At 60.2% G+C, this 23,362-nt stretch overlaps 1 protein-coding gene across 1 annotated transcript in view; it reads left to right on the top strand.

Annotated features, from left to right (window-relative positions):
* The first annotated feature begins 955 nt into the window (after window positions 1–955).
* Window positions 956–23,362, top strand: part of CAMK4 (calcium/calmodulin dependent protein kinase IV) — a 190,768-nt gene continuing 168,361 nt past the window's right edge. Inside the window, exon 1 of the mRNA XM_062189967.1 lies at window positions 956–1,119. Coding sequence (XP_062045951.1) covers window positions 956–1,119 — 164 coding nt within the window. The remainder of the gene's footprint in view (window positions 1,120–23,362) is intronic.

The raw sequence follows: 23,362 nt of genomic DNA, 5'->3' as shown, positions 1-23,362 counted from the left end.
CATCCTGGGCATTTCCGGCCCTTTGCAAAACAGGTGTCAGAGTTCCTAGGAGCCCACAGAGTCCGGCTGCTGCTCAGAGCGTTCGCAACTTGAGCACGAAGCCACCTTTGAGGATCGCTTTTCGTTTCCAACCCATCATATCCCTGGCAGCACTTGGTGGGATTCGGGGTGGGTAGTTTGCTGATACAGCAGGAGAGCTGCGAAGAATCAATACATTAGAGGAAGCTATTGGGTCACCTCTGTCTCCTGCCTTATCAGAAATGCAGATTTACTGCCGGGAGTTCAGGGCCTGCGGGAACAAAGTCAGAAACAGGACTCCTAGAAAGCTAACACCTGTGAGATCAGAGGCTGTGACGCCACTGTTCGCATGAATGACGCATGCACCAATGTGGCCGGCCGGCGTGCGCCCTGCGGAGGGTCAGCGGCTGGGGGCCCAGGCTGCAGAGCGAGCCTGGGCCAGAGCCGCCCCCCGCGGCCCGCGCGGCGGCCGGCCTGGGGATGCTGGGGCGGAGCCGCGAGACACAGCGCGCCCGTGGCCTTGCAGGAAACGCAGCGGCGCCCGTGCCTGCGCCCGCCGAGGACTCTACTCGCAGGTGAGTGGGCTGGCGAGGCCCGGGCCTCCCGGCGGGGCTGGCGCGGGGCGGGGGCCGGGGGCACGAGACCGCCCCGGCCGCCGGGCTCTCGGGCCCAGGCCTGCCGCGCGCACCCGTGCGCTCTCGGTCCCAGCAGCGCGGGCAGCGCGCGGGACGAGCCGCGGCTCCCGCACCCGGAGGGGAGGGGAGGGGGCGGGGCGGGGCGGGGCGGGTGGATCCGCGCCCCCGCCCGCGGCGCTGAGCCGCCCGCACCCTCCGCAGGGGCCGCCCTCCCGGCGCCGGGGGGCGCGCGCGCGGAAGACGCGCCTTCTCGCTCCGGCGTGCGCAGGCGGCGGCGGCGGCGGCCGAGTCCCGCCGCGAAGATGCTCAAAGTCACGGCGCCCTCCGCGTCCGCGGCGTCCTGCTCTTCGGCCCCCGCCAGCGTGGGCCCGGCGGCGGCCAGCAGCCTGGTCCCCGATTACTGGATCGACGGCTCCAACCGGGACGCGCTGGGCGACTTCTTCGAGGTGGAGTCGGAGCTGGGACGGTAAGGAGAGGGCAGCGCCTTCCGGGCCGAGCGGGAGCGGGAGCTGCGGCCGGGACAGCGGGGCCCCTCGGTTCCTCCCCGCCTCGCACGTGGGCGGCCCGGCTGGCGACCGCGGCCTGGGGGGTGGGGGGGTCCCGCGCGCCCGGCGCCCTGTGCGTGCGCCTGGGCTCCTGCCCGCCCCGGGCCGCTGCCCGCAGCGCCCCCGGAGCGCCGGGATGAGTCACCGGGGAGTTGAGGCAGCATGGCGAAGTCCGCCCGGCGGCCCGGGGTGGCCGCGGACGGCGGCGCGGCCTGCCCGGCCCTGCCCGGGTCCTCGCGGAGCCGCCCGCGCTGCCTGCCCTGCTGTCCGCCCTGGTTTGAGACCCTGCGTCCCGGGGAGTCTGGTGTCAGCCGCTCGCGAACGGGTGCTGCTGTGCCTGCTGCTGCTTTGCCGTCGCCACCTCCATTGTCTTTCTGCTGTGGCGGTGTAGCCAGCAGCCATGCATCCGCTTTCCCACGCTGCCGCGGCGTGGGACCCGGGCCTGGCCCTCCGCTGCGCCCGGCCTGCCCTCGCCGGAGACAGGTGCGTGAGGAGCGGACAGGTGCGTGAGGCAGGCCGACCCCCGCGGAGCACGGCGTGGTCGGGCACAGGTGGCGCGCGTTTCAGCATGAGCCCCGTGTGCGTGGACGGGGTCCCCTGCAGACCTGTTGGCCGCAGGTGGTGGGAAGCCGCCCCAGGTGTCCGCGGGCGCAGGTGCAGGGCGGGCTGCACGCGGGGGCGATGACCGACCTCACCTGCTGTGCCGGGCGCATGGGGAGCCAGAGGCCCCGCGCAGGCAGAGGAAGCCCGGGCTGCAGGGCCGCTGTTTCCACAGGCATTTCCTTTCAATGAGGAATGCCAAGGGGCAGAAAACAATCAATCAATCGCGGTGTTTTTCCCCTAAGTGTGGGGTTCCGGGTGGCAGTAAATTTTGCAGAGCGGATACTGCTGGCCGCCCGGTCCTTCCCTGACAGAAGTCACAGAATTAAGATATTTTGAGAAGAAAGCAGAGTTGGTGCTGCGCGGCGCTCAGCCCCGGGCTGCCCCGGGGGAGTTCGGAGAAGAGAGGCCTGGATGCACCTGCTGTGTGGAAATGAATGGTGCTGGACTCTCAGCTGCTGCTTTCGCACAGGGAGGGGGCGCCGGGACACCACGAAGAGGCTGGAAGCACTCCTCGCCGTGCCTGGACTCGGTCACAAACCTCCTGACACCAGAGGCCGTTCCCGGTTTCCGGTCTTGGCTCTGGGTCTGGGGCCCAGTGCCCCCAGGCAGAGACGCTGAGACCGAGACATTGAGTGAGTCTCCGAGTTGTCACCGGCGTGACCACGGAGCCGTGCCTGCGCCTGGCTGCCGCTGTGGTCAGCTCCTGGGTGTGGACAGATTCAGCTCTGGGTGCTGGTGAGCTCCAGGCACAGCTGTCTTGCATCCCAGAGGCCTGTGCTGTGGCCAGGGAGCTCACACCCTGAGATGTGTTTACAAGCTCAGGGCCTGGGGCACCTGAGGGCTCTGGGCAGCTGGTGAAGGCAGGTGTGGGTGGGCCTGGCCCATGCTGGACCTGCGGACCAGGGCAGCTGAGACAGCTTTTGGGGTGGGAGTGGAGGGCTTAATTAACGGTATATAGCAGATGAATTTTCCCCATCACACCTGAGAACAGGGTTTTATTTGTCAGGGTGTTGGCGGTGCTGATGCACCAGCGTTGGCCGTGGTCATTCGGGGCTCTCTGTCCTAGACAGCAGTTGGTCTCCTGCCCGGTGATGTGAGGAGCTGGCACTTGAAAGGCTTTTCCTGGGGAGGAGGGAGCTCGCCTCGGTCAGGGCTCTGCAGCGGTTTGGCACGGGGAGTGATGGCAGCGGGCCTGGCAGGCTCCGGGGCTTAGTCGTGTCCCACTTGGTGTCTCGGCCCTGGTTCCACGTGGAAGGAACGTTGATAACAGAACCAGATGCAGCCCAGACGGGCAAAATCCAGAGAAACCCAGTGCGGGATCCTGAGGACGAGAGTTAAGTGACCGTGGGTTCGATTTTGCTGTTCTGTTTCCGTTCCACGGGATGCGCTTGCTTGAGGTGGTGACTTCAGCTGCCTCTGCCCCCAACCCGAGTCACACAGCGACCCCAGAACGTTTGCCACGGTTCAGCTGGAGCGGAGTTCTGTGGGCTCCCTCTCTGTGTGTGACCACCTGGGTCCCGGCAGATCCGGACACGGAGATACGTGTGTGTGTTAGAACTTCCTAAGACCCTGTTTGTTCTCACCAGCCCGACACTCTGATACTTTCTCTTCTGCGCTGTTTGATTCTATCTCATTAAACACAGCAGGCTGAACCCCTGGGATTTCACATCCTACTGGTGGGCTGACTCCAAGTTTGCTTTAGGGCGTACATCTGGGCCAGGCAGAGTCCTGCAGCTGAGGACGTCAGGCACGCCTTGTCCGTGCACACCTGGGATGCACTGGCGATGGCTCCAGTGCCCGGGTCCCTGCCATCCACGCGGGAGGCCCAGACAGAGTTCCAGGCTCCTCTTGGCTTTGGCCTGGCCCCGCCCTGGCTGTTTCAGGCATGTAGGGAGTGAGCCAGTCTGTGGGAGATCTGCCTGTCTCTGCCTTTGACACAGATGAAAACGGAAGCTGCCTGCAGAGCAGTGCGTGCTGGGGCAGGGCCGGTGCTGGGAGCCCCTCGCCGTGAGCGGGGCACTTGGAGGCTCCAGAAGCCGCGTGCTCTGCGTCCCAGTGGGGAGCTCTGGCCCGGGCGTGGTCAGTGCGTGCCTCCCGTAGGAAGCATGGGTCGTGTGCATTTTGTAGGAGAGGAGCCAGCGCTCTTGGCTCCAGCTGCTGCAGCCGCCAGCTTTCATTCAGCTCCGGGGGCTGGGAAGTCCTCAGGCAGGTGCTGCGACTTGTCTCCCCTGACGTGCAGATGGCGGCCGTGTGCCGGGAAGGCGCAGCCCACGGCGCCCCACACGAGGCCACAGACAGCTTGGAAGAGAAGGGATCGGCAGTGCTGCAGTGGCCGCGTCGCTCATCTTTGAGAGCTTGGTCCCTGCTGCTGCTGGTGGCCCCGGGGTTGGGGGGACATGCTGTGACCTACTCGTCCTCTCCCTAAAACCCGTGTGACCACGACCGTCCTCCCGCCCTGCCCTGGTTTCCCTCCTGTGGCCAGTGTGGGAATCGGGCCTGTCTTACAGTGAGAGGGGTTTGGTGTCGCCGCCCCTGCTGCTTGGCCACGGGTGTGTCAGAGTTGGAAGCCCAGGATGTGACATGTCCCCACACAACACCAGCTGCTGAGGGTAGGGACCCCTGCAGTAGGAGCTTACCGTACGTTTTCAGGTGTCAGTACTGTCCCAGGGTTTAAAGTAACACCCCATGTTGGGGAGGGGGGGAAGACAGGGGCTGCCTGCTTCTAGAATGTTCTGGAGAACCTGGAGAGAGAACACAAGCCAGAATAGCCTCAAAGGTCTGTCTTGTAAACACCTACCCTTGGGCCTGCAGGTGTGGGTTCTGTGTGCGGCAGTGGGTTTAAGATCGGAGAACTGAGCGGCAGCCCAGCGAGCTGTTTCAGCTGCCGGTTGCTTTTATGTTAATTTTTTTTTTTTTTTTTCTGTTTACTGCAGACTGAAAAAGTAGCACTTTTGAAGTTCCATTTTGGGGCAGTTACCCTAAATAATGAAAAGGCTGTTAGTTATTTTAAAAGCTTCAGAGTTGTGGAGAGCCCGGGAAGCAAAGGTCCGGGCTCAGGACGCCCTGGAGTGACGCTGCTCGTCCCCCGTTCCCTCGCCTGTCCGTCGTGCAGGGGGTCCGAAGGCCTGCTGGCCCGTGAGGAAGCCATGGGGCTCCTGCTCCTGTCCCGGTCCTGGAAGGAGGCCCTGGCGTGGGCCGGGCGCGGCAGTGAGAGGTGGGCTGGGGGTGCTCCTTGCCCTCCGCTGCAGCCGGGGCAGAGGTGGTGAGGACAGGAGCGGGGTCCGGGGCCGGGGCGCACACACCAGCCGTCCCTTCCCTCAGGGCAGGGTTGGGCCTGAGTCTGCCGCGGGCTTGTCCTGGCAGCACCTGAGGCTTGGTGGTGTCGCTGGCCGCCACCTGCCAGATGCCGGTAGCAACCCCTGCCCGCGTTGTCTCGACACCGTCGCGTGTGCCAGCCCAACCCCGCCGAGAGACCTTGTTTTAGAAGCTTGATGCTGCCCGTGGGTGTGACCTGGGTCATTTCCCGGGACCACGAATGGCGGGTCAAGTTCGTTCTGCTTGGCCGAGGGTCTGCTGCAGCCTGGCACCTTCCGTTTCCGGTGGTACCTCCAGGACGCCTGTCGTGCGTGCCTGCCACTGGTGCTGCCGTTTGCTTAGTATTCATTTAAAGCACCTCATTTTTGTTGACCTAAATTTACTTACAAAGAATAACTAATTTTTCACTATATTGGAAGCCATAGGCAGAAGCAGCCCGTGAAAGTGACTTCCGTGGAAGCGTAGCCGTGTTTATTCTGTGGCGGAGGGGACGTCTGCCTGCAGAAGCCCGTAATCCGAGGGTTGTTCTCTCTGTCACAAAAGCGAGATTATCCAAGATTAGAGTAGCAGATTGAGGCTTTCTCCCTGATGCAATCAGGATGATTGAGAGGAGCAGGGTGCTCTCATTTTTTGATTGCTTGTGATTTGCTCCATGCTCTGTGCCCCTCAGAATAGCCTGCCCAGACTATATTATGCTGGCGGTGCGCACACATGTGTGTGTCTGTGTGGGGGTGGGGTGGGGAGAGGTGCCAGGGCGTGCGTGCACGTGTGTGTGTGTGTGTGTGTGGTGAGCAGAGGTGCCCGGGCGTGCGTGCACGTGTGTGTGTGTGTGGTGGGCAGAGGTGCCAGGGCGTGCACGTGTGTGTGTGTGTGTGTGTGGTGGGCAGAGGTGCCAGGGCGTGCGTGCACGTGTGTGTGTGTGTGTGGTGGGCAGAGGTGCCAGGGCGTGCACGTGTGTGTGTGTGTGTGTGTGGTGGGCAGAGGTGCCGGGGCGTGCACGCACGTGTGTGTGTGTGTGTGTGTGGTGGGCAGAGGTGCCGGGGTGTGTGCGCACGTGTGTGTGTGTGTGTGTGGTGGGCAGAGGTGCCAGGGCGTGCACGTGTGTGTGTGTGTGTGTGGTGGGCAGAGGTGCCAGGGCATGCACGTGTGTGTGTGTGTGTGTGTGGTGGGCAGAGGTGCCAGGGCGTGCGTGCGTGCATGTGGTGACTGAAGCATGGTCTGGCCTCCCCACGAATGGTTCACTGACAGTAAATCTGTTGCAAGATAAAGAAATCGATAAAACTAACGTGGGAGAGAGCATGGGAGGGCGCCATCTGTGTGACCCAGGGGCCGGGCATGGATCTTGGAACCCAGCGGGATTTTTTCCATAGCCCTGCAGAAAGCGCGTGTGACAGAGAGCCCGGAAGGGGCAGAGAAGTGCAGGATGTGCGTTTCATTTTTGCAGAGTTTACAGAGCTTGGGGATCCCAAGGCGGGCGAGGCTGGCGGGGCGAGGTGTTGTCAGACTGTGTTGTGGAAAGCCGAAGCCACAGATGGAAGGTGACCATCAGGAGAGCAAAGCGTGGCTCTGGTGGCCCCAGGGACCTGGCATTAACACGGGGGTGAGGCTCAGGGCTGGGTGGAGAAAAGTGCTGCGTTGGGTTAGAGAAACCAGCCGAAGCCTGAGACCGGAAAGAAGGGGGAGGGAGGTGTGGGGTTGAGGCCGTCACCCAGACCCAGGTGAAGCCCCGGCCGGGGCGGGGACACGGCGGCTCCGTGCCCAGACAGGCCCAGCTGTGCCGTGGCTGCGTGCAGGCAGGCGGGGACTGCACGATGACCCGCAGTGCCGTGTTCCCTGGAGCCTCAGCGACAGCGGTGCCGCTGGAATGGCCAGTGATGTTCACCCCACACAGTGTTGTGATTTCTAAAAGCTGTTTTAAAATGGAGGACTTGCTCTTAGATTGCAAACCGTGCAGAATCGGGGCTCGCCAGGACGAGGTTCAGGTCCGTGGTTCCGGGGGATTCCAGCTCACAGTGACACCCAGACCCGGGGGCTGCTCGGAGTCTGCCGGTCCCACTGCAGATGCGTGGGCGTGGGTACTGGGCGGGCATGCGCTGTGGACGCACGCTCAGCTTTGTCCAGGCCCACTGACGCCACCTCAGGCCACCCGTGTGTGTGGCGTGTCGCCCAGCTCCCTCCTTCCTGTTCCGTTGATGGCGCAAGTGAAGTCGGCCACCCACAAGGGTCATGAAAGTGAACAATGAAAATGCTTTCCCTGAAGTGTGTTCAGGTGCAAGTTCTGTGCCATGGCAGGTGTTTGTCTCCACCTGGCGATTGGCGCATACTTTCTGGTGCAGGATACATAGGTTCCAGCTGATAGTTCTTCCATTGTTTCAGGTGACAAGGGCTCACCTGGCACAGGTGAAGCTTACTGCCTGTGCTCTTGCTAATAGAGCACGAGGATGCTGACTAATCCTGTGTGCTTTGTGTGTGTCTTAGGCAGTTAAAGTCCTTTAAATTGGTGCCGCGTTTAAGTGAACGATCTCTCTGAAAACAAGTTCTTCCGTGCCTCCAACTGAGGCTGCCCAGAGGGTGCGTTTTGTTCCTTTTTGTAGTGTTTTGCTTTTATTTTTTCCTTTTGGATGCGTCGAGCGCATCCCGTGTTGGTAGCATCTGTGGTCATCGTGAGGGGAGCTGAGCCACCGTCTCTGGTTTCAGTCTCCCTCTGCTTGACGACAAGTGTTTGCCGCGGCAATGCCAATCAAAGTCAGAAGGCAATGCCAGCACAGGATCTCTCTGCAGGGGAAAGTGAGCACCTGTGCGCCTGCCGGGCCTCGCGAGGCTGCCGTGGGAGCTTGGGTAGGAAGGCACAGCCATTGTCGCCTGGAGTGTCCCAGAGAAGGGGACAGGAAAGGAGGAGAGGAGCCGGGCTTGCCCCCGAGCACAGGGCGTGGTGGAGACCAGGGTCCTGCAGTTGGGAGAGGAAGTGGGGAGGGGGGAGGCTCAGTGCTTGCTTGTGGGAATCTCATTTTCAGCTTAACCAACTTGCCACGTGGCATGTTGGCCACGCTGCTGGGTCTGCAGCTGGAGGCCTGGGCCCCAGCTGCTCTGGGTGGTGCTGAGAGGCGCATGTGGTTGCTGCCAGGTTGGGCTCGGTCCTGCTGATAAGCGCCACGTTGCCACTTGCTTGTGGGGGCCTGCTTTAGGGGACTGGGCCTGGAAAACCTAGCAGGTGCACAGGTATTTCTTGAGGTGCAGGGGACATGGTGGTTGGCCCTGTGGTTAGGTTGCCCCGTCCCACATCAGAAGGCCTGGCCCGGCTCCCGAGCACAGCTTCCTGCAGGTGCAGACCTGGGGACAGCTGAGATGGCTCGGGGGACTGGAGGCCGCCGTGGCTTCTGTCTCAGCCCAGCCCTGTCTGTTGAGGCATTTAGGGAGGGAACCAGCAGACAGGATTTCATCTCTCTCTCTTGCTCTGTCTCTCAAATAGACAAAAGCTTAAAAACCACTTCTTGATAAAAAGGGGGAGGGGCTCGGACTTGCGACCGGCCTCTGGAGTGTTTTCTGGAAGACCCGGCCGATGTGCCACGTTCCCGCGTGTCTGCTCATGTTCTGTGTTAGGCCTTTATGTGCTTTGTAACGTTTGTCAAGTCTAGGGACCGTGCAGCCCAGAGCACAGGCGAGAGGGGACAGCTGGTCTCTAATGGGGCGCATGTGTTTGTGGGTGCAGAGCAGCGTGTGGGTCACTCCCCTGCACCCAGCCCTCACAGGCTGCCCCCCCAGCCCCGAGGCCTGAGCTTGCACTTCCTGCGCTGCTCAGAACTCGGGGCTGCTTAGCCTGGTGTCTGCCTTGTTGGCCTGTGTGGCAGGGACAGCCGGTGACCCCGTCAGCTTGGTCAGTGATGTCCTTCCCTTGTGAGTGGCAGACTTCCAGAGTGTTCCGTAGATGCCACAGCTGGGCCCATGTTGGGTCTTTGCCAGGGTGGGAATGCCAGGCCATCTCAGATGTTTCATGGAAAAATGGAATTAAAAGACAAGTTTGGGCCGGTGCCATGGCTCACTTGGCTAATCCCCAGGTTCTAGTCCCAGTCGGGACGCCGGATTCTGTTCTGGCTGCCCCTCTTCCAGTCCAGCTCTTTGCTGTGGCCTGGGAGTGCAGTGGAAGATGGCCCAAGTGCTTCGTCCCTGCACCCTCATGGGAGACCAGGAGGAAGCACCTGACTCCTGGCTTCCAATCGACGCAGTGCGCCGGCCGTAGCGGCCATTTGGGGGGTGAACCAACAGAAGGAAGACCTTTCTCTCTGTCTCTCACTGTCTAACTCTGCCTGTCCAAAAAAATAAAAAATAAATAAATAAAAGACAAGTTTGGGACCGGCGCTGTGCGTTGTAGGTACAGCCACCACCTGTGAGGCTGCCATCCCGTATGGGCACTGGTTCGTGCCCTGGCTGTTCCTCTTCCAGTCCAGCTCCTTGCTGATCACCGGGGAAGAACAGAAGGTGGCCCCAGGCGTCAGACCTGATGAAGCTCTTAGTCTTAGCTTGGCCCAGCCCTGGCTGTTAGTAGCCATTTGGGGAGTGAACCAGTGGATGGAAGATCTTTCTTTTTCTAACTCTGACATTCAAGTAAATAAAACTTTTTTAAGAAAAAAAAATTTTTTTTAAGGCATGAGAGTTTATTTTCATGTAAAATATTGAAATCTGTGTAATTTTTTAACAATACGTATTTTTATGAACTTCCTGAAGACCCCTCGTAGGCAACTTTTGCACCAAAATAAATTTCCACACCCAAGCTTATCTTTTTTTTTTTTTTTTTTTTTTTTTGACAGGCAGAGTGGACAGAGAGAGAGAGACAGAGAGAAAGGTCTTCCTTTTGCCGTTGGTTCACCCTCCAATGGCCGCCGCGGTAGCGCACTGCGGCCGGCACACCGCGCTGATCCGATGGCAGGAGCCAGGTGCTTCTCCTGGTCTCCCCTGGGGTGCAGAGCCCAAACACTTGGGCCATCCTCCACTGCACTCCCTGGCCACAGCAGAGAGCTGGCCTGGAAGAGGGGCAACCGGGACAGGATCGGTGCCCCGACCGGGACTAGATCCCGGTGTGCCGGCGCCTCAAGGCGGAGGATTAGCCTGTTGAGCCACGGCGCCGGCCCCAAGCTTATCTTTTAATTGCATGATCCATTAACTTTTTTCTCAAAGACTTATTTGAAAGAGCTATACAGAGAAGGAGAGGCAAAGAGAGAGAGGTCCTCCATTTGCTGTCTCACCTCCCAATTGGCCGCAATGGCCAGAGCTGCACCGATCTGAAGCCAGGAGCCAGGAGCCTCTTCCGGGTCTCCCACATGCGTGCAGGGGCCCATCTTGTACTGTCCTCCAGGCCGAGCAGAGAGCTGGATCGGAAGTGGAGCAGCTGGGACTTGACCGGGCGCCACAGTGCCGGCCCCTCCATTAGCTTTGTAAGGCATCCTTGTGTTCCATTAGTTGTTTGTTCATGTGAGTCTGCGTAGCTTTACAGTTCCATGGGGCGAGTCATCACAGGACAACCACTGAGAAAATGCGAGGGTGTTCACGTGACCCAGTTCAGAGATCCCGGCGGACCTGCTTGGCCAGCCGGACGTTCCTGGAGCCCTTCATGGAGCTCCTGTGCGCGTGGAAACCTCGGCCCCAGGAACTCCTGTGCGCGTGGAAACCTCGGCACCGCTCCTCTGGGACCTGGCTCTTCCCTGCGGCTTCCCTCCCTGCGACCTGTGAGCCCATCCTCGTGTCCCACAAGGGAACAGGAAGCTGCAGGCTTGATCAGCAGGGTGTGGCAGGCATGCGGTCAGTGTGTGTGTGTGTGTGTGCCTGCCACACCGGCGAGGGCACATCTCGGCCATCTCTAGCTGACCGCATCGAGATCCGGAAAAAATGGACACCTGGGCCCGGCCGAGGGAGCAGGGAAGCCCGGGCCAGACGAGGACAGCAGAACAGGTGGTGGTGGCAGGGCTGTCCCCAAGGCTGGAGGGTGACCCCCCCAGGCTGGACGTCCTGTAGGCCCTCTGGAGAGCTGAGTGGGTGAGGTGGGGGGGGACTGCTACCCGATGGCTCTGCTTCTCTGGGCACGAGACCCATGTCTCTCATCTGTCAGTCAAACGCAGGTGGTGGCCGAGGTCCCTTGCGTCAAACATGGAGCTCCGTGCCCAGCACAGGGCCAGGATCCGTCCCCTCCCTGCCGTGTGCCCGGCACCGGGCAGTGCTCTGAGTAGTCAGCTGGAAGCCGGGGGCTCTGTCGCGAAGGCCATCGCTGCAGTGTGGGGCGAGTGGACGCCTGACCCCAGCATCTGTGCCTCTGTGCTTCCTCCCAGGCCTCCCGCAGGCCTCATCGAGGCCAGGCCGCCGTGGAGCGAGCCGGGCTCTCAGTGCAGAAGCCTTGAGAACCTTGGTGGCTTTGGTCCTCCTCTGGCATTTCGAATGCCTCGGCTTCCTCTAGGAACACGGTTCCCGTGGTGGACCTCATGCGAGCCGGCTGGAGCTGCGCGCGTCCAGGTCAGCATCCAGCCAGAGCTGTGCCTCCTGGCCTTGCCCACCCCTCGGTGGTGACCAGTTAGTGTCCCCTGCCTTGAGCATAGGGGAGGAGGCCAGGGGCCATGGAGGAGGTGAGGGTGAGGCCCGCCTGCCCCGTGTCTGCCCTTGTTGGGGATTATTTAAATACCGTCTGAGATTTTAAGATTGATTTGAAAGGCGCAGTTGGAGAGTGAGGCGAGAGAGGTCCTCCTTCCTGTGGTTCACTCCCCAGGTGGATGCTGGGGCTGGGTCGGGCTGGGGCTGGGGCTGGGTCAGGCTGGGGCTGGGTCAGGCTGAAGCCAGGAGCCAGGAATTTCCTGTGCGTCTCCCATATGGGTGCAGGGGCCCAAGGGCTAGGGCTGTCTTCTGCTTTCCCGGGAGCATTAGCAGGGAGCTGGATCGGGAGTGGAGCAGCTTGGACTCATACCAGCACCCATATGGGATGCTGGTGCTGCAGGCTGTGGCTTAACCCACTGCACCACAGAGGCGGCCCTTATTGAGATTTTAATCTGTTGATAGAAAACCTCTTTTTTGACTTGACTTCCAAGCAGGGTTATTAACTCTGTGTTCATCATCTTTATGCACTGTCAAGAATACGCCCACAAACAGGCAAGTGGGGAGAAGAAAGTGGGAGGGAGGGGGCAGAGCCGGGGCTGGGGGCAGAACTAACGCTTCCCCCGCTTCCCCAGGGACACCTTGTTCCCTGCCCGCCCCTGAGGCCTCTGTCCCCCTTGTCCCTGCAGGGCCAGCTCTGAGCTCATTTGTGTCTCCCCCTCTCCAGCTGGTCTGTTGAAGCCCCACTCCCCCGATACGCTGCTGTTGGGAGTTGAGCCTTCCGGAAGGAGCAGGTGAGGTCATGGAGCTGGGCCTCATGGTGGCGTTCGTGTCCCCACAGAGGAGGCACCAGGAAGCTTCTCCCTGTCTGCCATGTGGCGAGCTGGGGCCTGCAGGCCCCTGATGGCCCCCTGCCAGCCTCCAGGGCTATGGCTGACCGCACCTGCTGCTTCCTGCGTGGTCTCTGGTTTGTCGGGTGGCCGGGGACTCCTCCCCTGAAGTGCTGTTCATGCCTCCCAGAGGTGGTGTGGGGGATGCAAGCCAGAGACCCCTGGGTGGGGGGGGGGAGAGGGGGGCAGCCCCTCCTCGGTCTTATTTAGGGCGGTGGAACTGACTGTGAGTTGCTCTTTAAAAGGAAACAAAAGGCGGGCTCCCTGGCTCGCCGCCGCCGTGCTGGCCAGGGACCAGGACAGTCCTCCCGTGGGCAGGGGCGTCCCCTCTTCCTCTCTGCCTTGGCGCCAGCAGCACCCGGGCTCATGCAGCCGATGCACCTGTCGGCCTCCAGGCGCTCGCCAGCACCCTGCACGCCACTTCCTCAGCAGCTGGCGCCGGCTATCTTGGCTGCCGGCTAGAAGCTCGGCTGTTAAGAAAATAAGACTTGGCCCGTCTTGGGTGTTGTACGTGTCCATCGTGCTGTTGCTGCGGGCGCTTCTCCAGGGCCTGGAGCTCCAGGCTGCTCCTGGCTCTGAGCAGGTTCCCACCTGCCACTCTGGGTCTTCTCCGGCCACAGGAAACCCGTGGGCTCACGGCAGGTGGAGGGCCGGTTTCCCAGCTTGTGCTTGGTCTTACCCATTATTAAACCTGTTCATTGCCTTGTGTGGCTTCTGGTGTCAGTTCCTGAGAGCCGGGTTCATGTTGGGTGGGCACCAGGCACAGCTGACTGGCAGCCCTGCGACAGGGAATCGATGGAGAGAGAGACTGGTGGTGGTGGTAAATATTAGCAGGAACTGCCAGGGTGTGCCTTGTGGGGGAGTCTCTGCCGGCCGGAATCGTCTTTGTCACCTTTCTGGGAGTGCCCTGGTGTCTTTGTAAGAGGAGGTGAGGGGGTCAGGGCCACACCCCTGTTGGTGGATGACTTTGGAATGGCCACCTGTCCGTCAAGGTGGGGGTGGGCTCTAGATGATACAGACCACAGTCCTCTAATGCTGTGTCCAGTGCCAGGTCTGGCACGGCTGTTGGTGGGGGGGCCGTGGGGTCCTCTGCTGTGCTCCCAGCTTCCCAGCCGGCCTCCCGAGCCTCCCCACAGCCCCTCTGCCCGGGGAGGGGGGGTGCGCTGGGCACTGTCTGTGGGTGTGTGCCTGCTGCCCTTTGCCCCTCACGCAGGAGGAACTTGTGCGGAGCCTGGAGGAGAGGGTGGCTGAGAATAGCTCCTGTAGGTGGTTCCCTCTGTGCAGTGTCTGCCCTGTTTCCGAGGGTGGAGGAATTGGAAAGCGTTGGTCTCCCTGTTGCTCTGCTCTGCCGTCCATCGCAGAGTGGTTCTTCACTGAGAACAGCGCATCCTTCACTGGCCAGTTCTGCAAGGACACGTGGCTGCTTGCCCCTGCCTGTGGCTCACGAGCAGAGACCAGAGTCCTGGAGACCAGGAGGGTCAGGAGGGAGCGCTCCGCAGCCCGCTGGTCGTGTCTGCCGAGGAGGGGAAACCCAGCGGTGGAAGACGCTCCTTGTGTCTGGGCACAAGGAGCCCAGTGTGTGGACAGTGTGTCTCCACCACGCATTTCCTTGGTGCCTTTAGCTCCACGTGCCTTTAGCTCTCATCTGGTGACGCGCATGGTGCTGAAAGAGATGAGGCGGTCCTGTTGAGTTGCCGGAGCTGTTTTCGTGGGTCATGTGTGGTCCCACACCACGCCCTCCCAGGGTGTCTGCTCCTCCTAAGGTCCTGGGAAGAGTCGGCTCTGGGTCACTTTAGAGTAAACTGTGTGTGTGTGTGTGTGGGGGGGGAATGGCATTGCTGCGGAGTAGATAAAGCTGCTGGTTCTAGCCCTGGCCACTCCACTTTCCATCCATCTCCCTGTTGATGCACCTGGGAAATCAGTGGAAGATGGCCCAAGTGCTTGGGCCCCTGCACCCACATGGGAGACCTGGGTGGAGTTCCAGGCTTTGGTGTGGCCCAGCGCTGGCTGTGATGATGATCTGGGGACTGAATCAGCAGATGGAAGTTTCTCTCTCTCTCTAACAGCCTTTCACATAAATAAATCTTTAAAAAAATGTTTAGAACAAACAGTGGAGCTGCAGCCCACATAATCTGAACCCAGGACTCCAGCAGCTACTAACGGGACCCCGGGGCCACCGTGGGAGCCAGGCATGTTGTCCCAGCAGCTTTTGGATGGTAAGGAGCTCACTCGCATGGGATTATCACAAAGATTGAAAACAGTATGCGGTGGCACTGTGTAAGCCAAAAGCTGTGTACATACTGCGTATTTTATTTGAACAGCAGTAATTGCGAGTTACTCTTTCTGTTACCTGCAGGCCTGCTGTGGGCTTTGCCAGCTCCCACGAGGACCCTCTGCCCTGCAGCTGCAGTTAGTAGCCGGGTCCTCCTTGGTCTGTGACCTCCCAGGCTGTGACCTGGAAGGTTGTGACGGTATTGGGAGTGCAGCCTGTGTGCACCCCCTAGATCTGGGCTGGCCTGAGGCTTCTCAGGACAACCTGGGGTGGTGACTCTCCCCCAGGACGCCTGTCGTCCTTTGTCCCTTTCTCGCGCTGTTTAGTCCCTGGAGCCGGGTGACCAAGTCCAGTGACCAGGGAGTGGAGGGGTGAACGCCACCGCCCAGTGTGGGGGTTGCATAAATGGTTTATTCTGTAAGGAAGGTTTGAGGTGTGACACTTTTTTTTAAAGATTTATTTATTTATTAGAAAAGCGAAACTACAGAGAGGCAGAGAGAGAGAGGTCTTCCCTCCCCTGGTTCACTCCCCAAATGGCCGTAACGGCTAGAGCTGGGCTGATCCGAAGCCAGGAGCTTCTTTGGGTCTCAGTGTGGCAGTGTGACCTAAGGACTTGGGCCATCTTCCACTGCCTTCCCAGGCCATAGCAGAGAGCTGGATCAGAAGTGGAGCAGCTGGGACTTGAACCGGCACCCGCAAGGGATGGCAGTGCTGCAGGTGGCGGCTTTACCCGCTACGCCACAGCACTGGCTCTGTGACACACATCTTGATACTGAGAAATTCTCACTCTTACAGGTGTGTAAAATGAGTGTCGCTTTCAGAAATCCCATACAGGTGCAGCTCTGCCCATGAACCACGTGATGGGTCGTGCTCAGTCTGTCTGGATCTACCAGGAGGGGCTCTCCCTGGGGTCCTGCATGTGGACAGGGCTGCCTCGGGAATGGGGTTAAGGGAGGGTGCAAAGACAGGAAGTCCCTTGAGTGAGGGCGCTTGGTCAGCACCGCACGGCCGCCGGTCTCGTGGCAGTCTTTCAGGGTCCGAATCGTGGAGCGACCCTCAAGGGGCTGCTGGAACTCTCATTGTGAAACCTGCCAGTCACCCCACACCCCAGACAGAGAGACCTGTTGCTCACCTCACACCACAGCCACAGTGACACCTGTCACCCACCCCGCACCACAGCCACTGTGACACCTGTCACCCACCCCGCACCACAGCCACTGTGACACCTGTCACCCACCCCACAGCCACTGTGACACCTGTCACTCACCTCACACCACAGCCACAGTGACACCTGTCACCCACCCCACAGCACAGCCACTGTGACAACCTGTCACTCACCTCATACCACAGCCACTGTGACAACCTGTCACTCACCTCATACCACAGCCACTGTGACAACCTGTCACTCACTTCACACCACAGCCACAGTGACACCTGTCACCCACCCTGCACCACAGACACTGTGACACCTGTCACCCACCCCGCACCACAGCCACTGTGACACCTGTCACCCACCCCGCACCACAGACTGTGACACCTGTCACGCTACACCACAGCCACTGTGACACCTGTCACCCACCCCACACCACAGCCACTGTGACACCTGTCACCCACCCCGCACCACAGCCACTGTGACACCTGTCACCCACCCCACAGCCACTGTGACACCTGTCACCCACCCCGCACCACAGACACTGTGACACCTGTCACTCACACTACACCACAGCCACTGTGACACCTGTCACCCACCCCACAGCCACTGTGACACCTGTCACTCACCTCACACCACAGCCACAGTGACACCTGTCACCCACCCCACAGCACAGCCACTGTGACAACCTGTCACTCACCTCATACCACAGCCACTGTGACAACCTGTCACTCACCTCATACCACAGCCACTGTGACAACCTGTCACTCACTTCACACCACAGCCACAGTGACACCTGTCACCCACCCTGCACCACAGACACTGTGACACCTGTCACCCACCCCGCACCACAGACACTGTGACACCTGTCACTCACACTACACCACAGCCACTGTGACAACCTGTCACCCACCCCACAGCCACTGTGACAACCTGTCACTCACCTCATACCACAGCCACTGTGACAACCTGTCACTCACTTCACACCACAGCCACAGTGACACCTGTCACCCACCCCGCACCACAGACACTGTGACACCTGTCACCCACCCCGCACCACAGACTGTGACACCTGTCACTCACGCTACACCACAGCCACTGTGACACCTGTCACCCACCCCACACCACAGACACTGTGACACCTGTCACCCACCCCGCACCACAGACACTGTGACACCTGTCACCCACCCCACAGCCACTGTGACACCTGTCACTCACCTCACACCACAGCCACAGTGACACCTGTCACCCACCCCACAGCACAGCCACTGTGACAACCTGTCACTCACCTCATACCACAGCCACTGTGACAACCTGTCACTCACCTCATACCACAGCCACTGTGACAACCTGTCACTCACTTCACACCACAGCCACAGTGACACCTGTCACCCACCCCGCACCACAGACACTGTGACACCTGTCACCCACCCCGCACCACAGACTGTGACACCTGTCACTCACGCTACACCACAGCCACAGTGACACCTGTCACCCACCCTGCACCACAGACACTGTGACACCTGTCACCCACCCCGCACCACAGACACTGTGACACCTGTCACCCACCCCGCACCACAGACACTGTGACACCTGTCACCCACCCCGCACCACAGCCACTGTGACACCTGTCACCCACCCCGCACCACAGCCACTGTGACACCTGTCACCCACCCCGCACCACAGCCACTGTGACACCTGTCACCCACCCCACAGCCACTGTGACACCTGTCACCCACCCCACAGCCACTGTGACACCTGTCACTCACCTCACACCACAGCCACTGTGACACCTGTCACCCACCCCGCACCACAGCCACTGTGACACCTGTCACCCACCCCACAGCCACTGCGACACCTGTCACCCACCCCGCACCACAGACACTGTGACACCTGTCACTCACACTACACCACAGCCACTGTGACACCTGTCACCCACCCCACAGCCACAGTGACACCTGTCACCCACCCCACAGCACAGCCACTGTGACAACCTGTCACTCACCTCATACCACAGCCACTGTGACAACCTGTCACTCACCTCATACCACAGCCACTGTGACAACCTGTCACTCACTTCACACCACAGCCACAGTGACACCTGTCACCCACCCTGCACCACAGCCACTGTGACAACCTGTCACTCACCTCATACCACAGCCACTGTGACAACCTGTCACTCACCTCATACCACAGCCACTGTGACAACCTGTCACTCACTTCACACCACAGCCACTGTGACACCTGTCACCCACCCCACACCACAGACACTGTGACACCTGTCACCCACCCCGCACCACAGACACTGTGACACCTGTCACCCACCCCGCACCACAGCCACTGTGACACCTGTCACCCACCCCGCACCACAGCCACTGTGACACCTGTCACCCACCCCGCACCACAGCCACTGTGACACCTGTCACCCACCCCACAGCCACTGTGACACCTGTCACCCACCCCGCACCACAGCCACTGTGACACCTGTCACTCACCTCACACCACAGCCACTGTGACACCTGTCACCCACCCCACAGCCACTGTGACACCTGTCACCCACCCCACAGCCACTGTGACACCTGTCACTCACCTCACACCACAGCCACTGTGACACCTGTCACCCACCCCACAGCACAGCCACTGTGACAACCTGTCACTCACCTCATACCACAGCCACTGTGACAACCTGTCACTCACCTCATACCACAGCCACTGTGACAACCTGTCACTCACTTCACACCACAGCCACAGTGACACCTGTCACCCACCCTGCACCACAGACACTGTGACACCTGTCACCCACCCCGCACCACAGACTGTGACACCTGTCACTCACGCTACACCACAGCCACTGTGACACCTGTCACCCACCCCACAGCCACTGTGACAACCTGTCACTCACCTCACACCACAGCCACAGTGACACCTGTCACCCACCCCGCACCACAGCCACTGTGACACCTGTCACTCACCTCACACCACAGCCACAGTGACACCTGTCACCCACCCCACACCACAGCCACTGTGACACCTGTCACCCACCCCGCACCACAGACACTGTGACACCTGTCACCCACCCCACAGCCACTGTGACACCTGTCACTCACCTCACACCACAGCCACAGTGACACCTGTCACCCACCCCACAGCACAGCCACTGTGACAACCTGTCACTCACCTCATACCACAGCCACTGTGACAACCTGTCACTCACCTCATACCACAGCCACTGTGACAACCAGTCACTCACTTCACACCACAGCCACAGTGACACCTGTCACCCACCCCACACCAGACACTGTGACACCTGTCACTCACCTCACACCAGCCACTGTGACAACCTGTCACTCACCTCACACCACAGCCACAGTGACACCTGTCACCCACCCCACAGCCACTGTGACAACCTGTCACCCACCCACAGCCACTGTGACAACCTGTCACTCACCTCACCCCACAGCCACAGTGACACCTGTCACCCACCCCACAGCACAGCCACTGTGACAACCTGTCACTCACCTCATACCACAGCCACTGTGACAACCTGTCACTCACTTCACACCACAGCCACAGTGACACCTGTCACCCACCCCACACCAGACACTGTGACACCTGTCACTCACCTCACACCAGACACTGTGACACCTGTCACTCACCTCACACCACAGCCACAGTGACACCTGTCACCCACCCCACAGCCACTGTGACAACCTGTCACCCACCCCACAGCCACTGTGACAACCTGTCACTCACCTCACCCCACAGCCACAGTGACACCTGTCACCCACCCCACAGCCACTGTGACACCTGTCACCCACCCCACACCACAGACACTGTGACACCTGTCACCCACCCCGCACCACAGCCACTGTGACACCTTTCACCCACCCCGCACCACAGCCACTGTGACACCTGTCACCCACCCCACAGCCACTGTGACAACCTGTCACTCACCTCACACCACAGCCACAGTGACACCTGTCACTCACTTCACACGACAGCCACAGTGACACCTGTCGCCCACCCCACACCAGACACTGTGACACCTGTCACTCACCTCACACCAGACACTGTGACACCTGTCACTCACCTCACACCACAGCCACAGTGATACCTGTCTCCCACCCCACACTACAGCCACTGTGACAACCTGTCACCTCATACCACAGCCACTGTGACAACCTGTCACTCACTTCACACCACAGCCACAGTGACAACCTGTCACCCACCCCACAGCGACAACCTGTCACTCACCTCACACCACAGCCACAGTGACACCTGTCACCCACCCCACACCAGACACTGTGACACCTGTCACTCACTTCACACCACAGCCACAGTGACACCTGTCACCCACCCCACAGCCACTGTGACAACCTGTCACTCACCTCACACCACAGCCACAGTGACACCTGTCACTCACTTCACACGACAGCCACAGTGACACCTGTCGCCCACCCCACACCAGACACTGTGACACCTGTCACTCACCTCACACCAGACACTGTGACACCTGTCACTCACTTCACACCACAGCCACAGTGACACCTGTCACCCCACACCACAGCCACTGTGACAACCTGTCACTCACCTCACACCACAGCCACAGTGACACCTGTCACTCACTTCACATGACAGCCACAGTGACACCTGTCGCCCACCCCAAACCAGACACTGTGACACCTGTCACTTATCCCACACCACAGCCATAGTGAGACCTGACACTCACTTCACACCACAGCCACAGTGAGACCTGTCACTCACTTCACACCACAGCCACAGTGAGACCTGTCACTCACACCGCAGACACTGTGACACCTGTCACTCACCCCACACCACAGCCACAGTGAGACCTGTCACTCACACCACAGACACAGTGACACCTGTCACCCACCTCACACCACAGCCACAGTGACACCTGTCACTCACCTCACACCACAGCCACAGTGACACCTGTCACTCACTTCACACGACAGCCACAGTGACACCTGTCGTCCACCCCAAACCAGACACTGTGACACCTGTCACTTATCCCACACCACAGCCATAGTGAGACCTGACACTCACTTCACACCACAGCCACAGTGAGACCTGTCACTCACACTGCAGACACTGTGACACCTGTCACTCACCCCACACCACAGCCACAGTGAGACCTGTCACTCACACCACAGACACTGTGACACCTGTCACTCACCCTCTACGTGAGCACAGGGGTCCTGCCCCTTGCTGTGGAGCCCATCCTGGCCTAGGCTGGCTGCCTGAGGTGGGCGGGGCATGCCGAGTTTGCCCTCCCTCCCAGGCGTGCAGCTGTGGGTGGGCTCACGTTCGTGACCTTGTGGGTGCAGTGTGGCTGTGCTTGATAAAGGTCTTGGCGTTCCGCCTGCTGTGTGGCTCAGCCAGTAGAGCTTAGTGAGTGTGATTTCTCTCTCTCTCTTAAAATGTCTTTCATTTGAAAGGCAGAGGGACTGGGAGACTAAGAGACTGACTGAGGTCTTCCGTGTGCTGTCCCTCTCCACACGCTCTCAGCAGCCGTGCTGGGCCAGGAAGCCAGGTGCTGGGATTCAGTCTGGGTCTCCCATGCAGGTGTCGGGAACCAGGCAGTCGAGCCCTCACCTGCAGCCTCCCCGAGTGCACATTGGCAGGAAGCTGGATGGGAAGCAGACTAGCGGGGACTCAGCACCTTGACCTCTGCCCGAGACGCCTGCCCCTGAGTTTGTCCTCTGTGCGTGGCGACCGGTCAGACCCCTCCCCTTGAGTTGTGGCCTCTGTGCATGGTAACTGGTCAGGCTCCTGCCCCTGAGTTGTGTCCTCTGTGCGTGGTGACTGGTCACCTGCCCCTGAGTTTGTCCTCTGTGTGTGGTGACGGGTCACCTGCCCCTGAGTTTGTCCTCTGTGCATGGTGACCGGTCAGGCTCCTGCCCCTGAGTTGTGTCCTCTGTGCATGGTGACCAGTCAGGCTCCTGCCCCTGAGTTGTGTCCTCTGTGCGTGGTGACTGGTCACCTGTCCCTGAGTTTGTCCTCTGTGCGTGGTGACTGGTCACCTGTCCCTGAGTTTGTCCTCTGTGCGTGGCGACCGGTCAGACCCCTCCCCCTGAGTTGTGGCCTCTGTGCATGGTAACCGGTCACCTGCCCCTGAGTTTGTCCTCTGTGCGTGGCGACCGGTCAGGCTCCTGTCCCTGAGTTTGTCCTCTGTGCGTGGTGACGGGTCACCTGTCCCTGAGTTTGTCCTCTGTGGTGACTGGTCACCTGTCCCTGAGTTTGTCCTCTGCATGGTGACTGGTCAGGCTCCTGCCCCTGAGTTTGTCCTCTGTGGTGATGGGTCACCTGTCCCTGAGTTTGTCCTCTGTGCGTGGTGACTGGTCACCTGTCCCTGAGTTGTGTCCTCTGTGCGTGGCGACCGGTCAGGCTCCTGCCCCTGAGTTGTGTCCTCTGTGCGTGGTGACTGGTCACCTGTCCCTGAGTTGTGTCCTCTGTGCGTGGCGACCGGTCAGGCTCCTGCCCCTGAGTTGTGTCCTCTGTGTGTGGTGACCGGTCAGGCTCCTGCCCCTGAGTTGTGTCCTCTGTGCGTGGTGACTGGTCACCTGTCCCTGAGTTTGTCCTCTGTGGCAGTGGGTCATTTCGGTTCCTGTCCTGTGCATTATCGTGCTGGGATCTTGATCTTGTCTCTGCTCCCGTCTGCGTCCCCCTTGACTGGAAGGACACTCCCTGGGGCCTCGTGCAGACCCTCCCCATTTCAGAGCCCTGCTGCTCTCCCAGCCCCACCCTGTCCTTGGGCTGAGCTGATTCTCCTTGTCCAGGAAGTGTGGTGCTGAGCCACGCTGTGGAGGCTCCTGCACTGTCCCCTCCCAAGACTGCTGCACCCGCACACCAGCCTCTTCTTAGTGGACACTTGTCCCTCCTTCCGGGCAGCTCGGGTTCATCCATGGGAAGCTCTGCCGGATGCAGGAGCCCCGCCCACCCTGCCCTCAGCCCCTCCTCCCCATGCCCCTGGGCTGGGGTCTATCTGCCTCTGCACCTGAATTGAAGGCTGAGAGTTTTTAGCTGCCCTGGGCCTGCACGGTTCTCACAGATGTTAAAAAATAAGTAAATACATCAAAGGAAAAAACTTAATGACACTTGATAGAGAGCACGGTGAGGCAGACTCGACTCAGGGCTGTCAAGGTAGGCGCAGGGGCCACGTTCAGGTCCTGAGGCAGGGGAGAGACTGCGAGAGCATTGGGCTGGGACGATTCTGGCTGCAGCAAGCCTGCAGGATTCCTGCTGGGCGTGGGCCAGGGAGGGGGTGAGGAAACTGATCAGGTGAAAACCCAGTCCTGCAAGGAAGCCTGCAGATGGGCCCAGGACAAGGCTCGGAGCCCGAG

The sequence above is a fragment of the Lepus europaeus genome, chromosome 4 (genome assembly GCF_033115175.1).
Source record: "Lepus europaeus isolate LE1 chromosome 4, mLepTim1.pri, whole genome shotgun sequence".
NCBI classification, from domain to species: Eukaryota; Metazoa; Chordata; class Mammalia; order Lagomorpha; family Leporidae; genus Lepus; species Lepus europaeus.
Note: the sequence above shows the minus strand (reverse complement) of the source record. Positions and strands in the feature narration are given on the sequence as shown.